At 27.7% G+C, this 4,689-nt stretch overlaps 1 protein-coding gene across 1 annotated transcript in view; it reads right to left on the bottom strand.

The window, feature by feature from the left end:
* Positions 1 to 4,033: 4,033 nt before the first annotated feature.
* The window catches only part of LOC111393996 (mitochondrial inner membrane protein OXA1-like), a 6,871-nt gene continuing 6,215 nt past the window's right edge, over positions 4,034 to 4,689 (bottom strand). Inside the window, exon 10 of the mRNA XM_023019788.1 lies at positions 4,034 to 4,601. Within this exon, the coding sequence (XP_022875556.1) occupies positions 4,333 to 4,601 (269 nt within the window). The 3' untranslated portion in view covers positions 4,034 to 4,332. The remainder of the gene's footprint in view (positions 4,602 to 4,689) is intronic.

Genomic DNA, 4,689 nt, shown 5'->3' with positions numbered 1-4,689 from the left:
TTGATTCTTTTTTTCTTTTCTTTTTTGTCTCTGATTCAGCAGTCCCAAAGTTTCTTTTTGATCCAATCAAATAAGGAAAAATCTTTTTTTTTCACCCTCTTTTTTTATAACATAAATATTGTTAAGAGCCCTTCGATGTGAAAACAAAAAAGTTTGTGATGCTTGAAGAAAGGGAAGGATAAGGGGCCCTTGACCTGCAACAGATGGAGGAGGATTTATACAATTATATAAGTAGGTAAACGTTGATTTTTAGTGAAGCTCACATATATAAATAATAAATAATATAATATATATACATGTACTTATGAAATAATATTATAACATATTAAAAGTGACATTAATGATATATTAATTAAAATTTAACTTTATGCTTTTCATAGAGTTCATTTTTCATATCAAAGTACTCTTAATTTTTTATTAATTAAATTAAGTTTAATGTAACGCCCCAATTTTTCTATAAACGTCGGAACGTATGGAAAACTCACTTTTCCTTAAGTTAAATACGGAAATATAAAAATAGAATTCTTTAGTAAACAATAACTGCAATATTTATAAATCTAAATTTGAAAACATAAAAATCGTATCTAAACATAAATATAAACTCTTAGCAAATTCAAATAACACATTCTGAATAAATTAAACTAACTGATAATTTTTTAAAAAAACGGCAAACTTATATCTTTTTCTCTATTCTTTATCCACTTGGTAGCCCGCATCACCAATTCGCCACTGTTCCAATCGACTCGAACTAACCTGTAAAATTAATGTAAGAGTGAGTATTTAAAATACCGAGTAAGATACTTGCAATTTCCATAAACTATTACATAACAAATAAATTATACACTTCATACCGCTCTTCTCTTATGGAGTATATCGGTGACCAAGCGACACACCCATCTTAGATCCTCTTAAATTCCCGTAAAATATCATACCTCTTTCTCTAGAACCCGAAGGTCCACTAGTAATCCATACATATTAATTGTACATAAGAGCATAAGGAAAATTAAAACACTTTGCACATAAAAATGTATCTTACCTTGTTATCGAAATGTACACGAAAAATATTTGAATGCACGTTCCAAAATTCCTTCCTCTACTCTGTGAATGATTTATTGATCGACAGTGATAGTTGATGTATGACAAATTTCTGTTTTCACACACTCTTTCCTCTTTCTCTCTCTCTTTCACGTGTGAATTTTTTTTTGGTGTGGTAAAATATGAGATCCTTGCCTAGTATTTATAGGTGTAGGCTAGAGTAGTAAATAAACCAAAACTTTGATTTGATAGAGTCAAATTCAATGTGGCACGTATCATAAAAAGATTGTACTTTATCATTATTTTATTCCATCTAAAAGAACTACCATTCCTATCCAATAAATATGTGGCAGTCAATCAATCAAATTCAAAATGGGTTAATATTAAACTTTAAAAAAATGAGTAAAATTAAAAAACCCACCTCACACGTTTCTAGAGAGAGAAAATGAATTGGATTAAAACTATATAAAATTCTATTTATCTTTTTTTTTTTTCATTTGGCATAACTTACTACGTCCTTATCAGAAAATAACGTTTTCTCGAGTCATAAACTTCTAATTAAATACGACCTTCGAAATGAGTCTAATATTGATATACATATCATTACTTTATCAAAATCCAATTATTTGACCCAAAATATATAATATATTATATTTATTTCACCTTAATCCCTCACTTTCAAAATAATATAATAATTTATTATTATTTTTTTTTTTAAATTTCGGAATGTTACATTTAATCACTTAAAATTTAAGCTCGTGAACATTAAAACTATAAAAATTACTAATTTATATTGTAATTAATTTGCCATTATTTTAATGTAACGTTTAATATATTCTATTATATAATTATAATAAAATTACACACACACATATATGAGTTTCGATTTTTAAGTAGTAAACTTACTTTAAATAATGTAATTTAATTAATATAAAATTCTAAATACTCCAATATAGAACAATAAGCATTAAACTTAAATGGATATTAAACGAAATTAAATTGTATTAAATGTTACTATATTAAATATATTAGGGTAAAAAATTGACATATATCTAAATATAAAATGGTAAAATTGATATTTAAAAGTTTCTACTCAATCCACACTTTAAATATATTGTATGTATATAGATTGACATTCCAATTATGGGGTATAGTGGACATATAGCTAAATATGTAGGGGTAAATTTGATATTTAAAAATTTCTCCCCAGTCTTCACTTTTAATATATTGTAGATTTAACTAATTTTGAGTCATACTTTTACAGCTAGAAGGGGGACACTGTTGGTTCAACAGTCAAATTTTTCATTAAAGGTTGGTGAGAAATTTCTTAAGACTCGTTTGGTCCCATTAATTTTTATTTCATTACTTTTCATTTTTCTCTCTCATATTTTTAACCACACAATTTTTCATAAAATAATATTATACGTAAATCGAAAATTTTTCCTTCTTTTTAAACCACTCTTTTTTCAAAAAAATCACTATTCCACCCATTAATTTTTCTACCAAACTATCTCCCTTTAAAATAAAATTCTTTTAATTCTTCAAATAGGAGCTTAATTTTGCTCTTAATTTTACTTTTCAATAGCAAAAATATTAAGGACTTTGCTACGGGTACATTAAGGGAGCCATAAGGGTAATGGATACCCGTATGGCTCCCTCAATGTACAACAAGAATTATCCAAATATTAAATATGATATGAATAATTTAAGTGGCAAAACATTGTAACTGACAAATTTATAAAGTAAATTTAAGTGGCAAAAATAGTAAAATATAATATTTATAATTATAACTAGAAAGTGATTTTGACTATTCAAATTCTTTCTCTATTTTTCAAAAAAATAGAACTAAAAATTTCTTGAAATTTATATTAAGGTTTGACGTTTTAAAATAAAGAACATTCACTTTTAAAGAATCTTTTAAATACTCTTAGATGTCACAAAGTTTTTTTAATACATATATTAATATATTTTTGGTTAATTTTTAAGCTTAATTAATTGTAAATTATAAAAGCTCAATTAGAACTTTCTAGAGTTCAAAGTTATGGCTTTTCCAAAACAACTTTTTAAAGTTGTTCTTCTGGCGAAAAAAACACTTCTTTTACTCCACTTATTAGCCAATATCTGAGAGCCCAAGTATTATATTTGGTTATTTACTAAAATTGCCCTCCAAAAATGATGAATTCTAAATGTAAACGATTTAGAAGATATAATTGAAGGACATATATCGTAAGGTCATAAGTACTTTTACACTTGAAAAAGCCCTTGCAAATTAGAAATGGCAAAAACACGCTTCATAAGTCATACTTGATACTCGCCGAACCCCATGCCAAACGGGACAAGAATTACCTGCTTAATCAAGTAATCGGAGACAAGATAGGAAATTCCACCCTGGGCAGGTACGTAAGGGCAACAAGGGCCCGCCCCACCCCATTTATTATTATTATTATTTTAATTTAAGAATTCAATAGTTTAAATGAAAAACTCGACAAAATTTCATTAATTTTAATAGAACATGACAACTAAGATTATCTAAAGCGTATGATAAACAATAAAGATATTAATTTATCAAATATATTCGAATAATTTAACTTTCAAAAATTAATTAATTAGTTAAAAATTTTAATAACTATATTATTGTCTTATTTTAATGAGTCCGGACAATAAAATAAATTATAAAAAACTTTTAAAATAATAATAATAATAATAATAATAATAATAATAAACGAGTATGTAAACCGGACAAGCCCTCCCACAGCCCCACCCCACCTAAAACAGGTAATCACGGACCTCGTCATAGTAGCACGGCCCTAATCTAAATGTCCCAAACGTACCCATAATGTCATATGTATTGCAAACAAAAAAAGACCACAACACATTGGAAACAAAAACTAAACTTTTAGTATAATAGATTATACACAACTAAACATGAATCATCGACACCCAACAAGTAGAGAACATAAAATAAATTATGTTATAGGTGAGATTAACAAGAATTACATATCTCATAATTTCTAGAATCAAAATTAAAGTCATTGATGCAACAAACATCTATAATTACAGAAGCTGTGAAGTTAGCACAATATGTTAAATATCAGAAACAAAGTCGGCAGAGTTCATCGCCTTCAGTTCTTCCCCAAGGCATTACAAATGTCTTGCTTAAAATAATAAACCAAAAATTTCTATATGCCTGTAAATTGAAACTACTATTAAACCACATGCCTTGTACTCGTATAAAGTATGTTATTCGAACAAATTGCATTTAAGTGACATTGGCACAATAGAGAACAATACATATTATCACCTTTTCTTTCCCTTCTTCCTTCCTTTGACTTCTTTTTCCAAGCTTTTAAGCCTTTGATTAAGAACAGCTGAAGAAGGGATTCTTGGAGTTGTAGGTTTTGATGCTTCACCAGGTGATGACGGTAGAGACTTCTGTTGTTGGGCAGCTGCATATTTTTTGAGTGCTTCGAAAAATGGTAAGGCGGGTTTTTTATCAGTCGAAGAAGGCTGTGTCACTGGTATTATAGGTATACCCAGAAACTTCTTCACCTCGGGTTTTCTCAGAACTGAAAAAAATGAAAGCAGAAATTACTAGGAAAGTATTAGTGCAATTAAGATTAAATGGAGCAAAAAAAATAAAAAAATGATAAAATT

The sequence above is a fragment of the Olea europaea genome, chromosome 4 (assembly GCF_002742605.1).
Source record: "Olea europaea var. sylvestris chromosome 4, O_europaea_v1, whole genome shotgun sequence".
NCBI classification, from domain to species: Eukaryota; Viridiplantae; Streptophyta; class Magnoliopsida; order Lamiales; family Oleaceae; genus Olea; species Olea europaea.
This window is presented reverse-complemented; position numbering and strand designations above follow the sequence as displayed.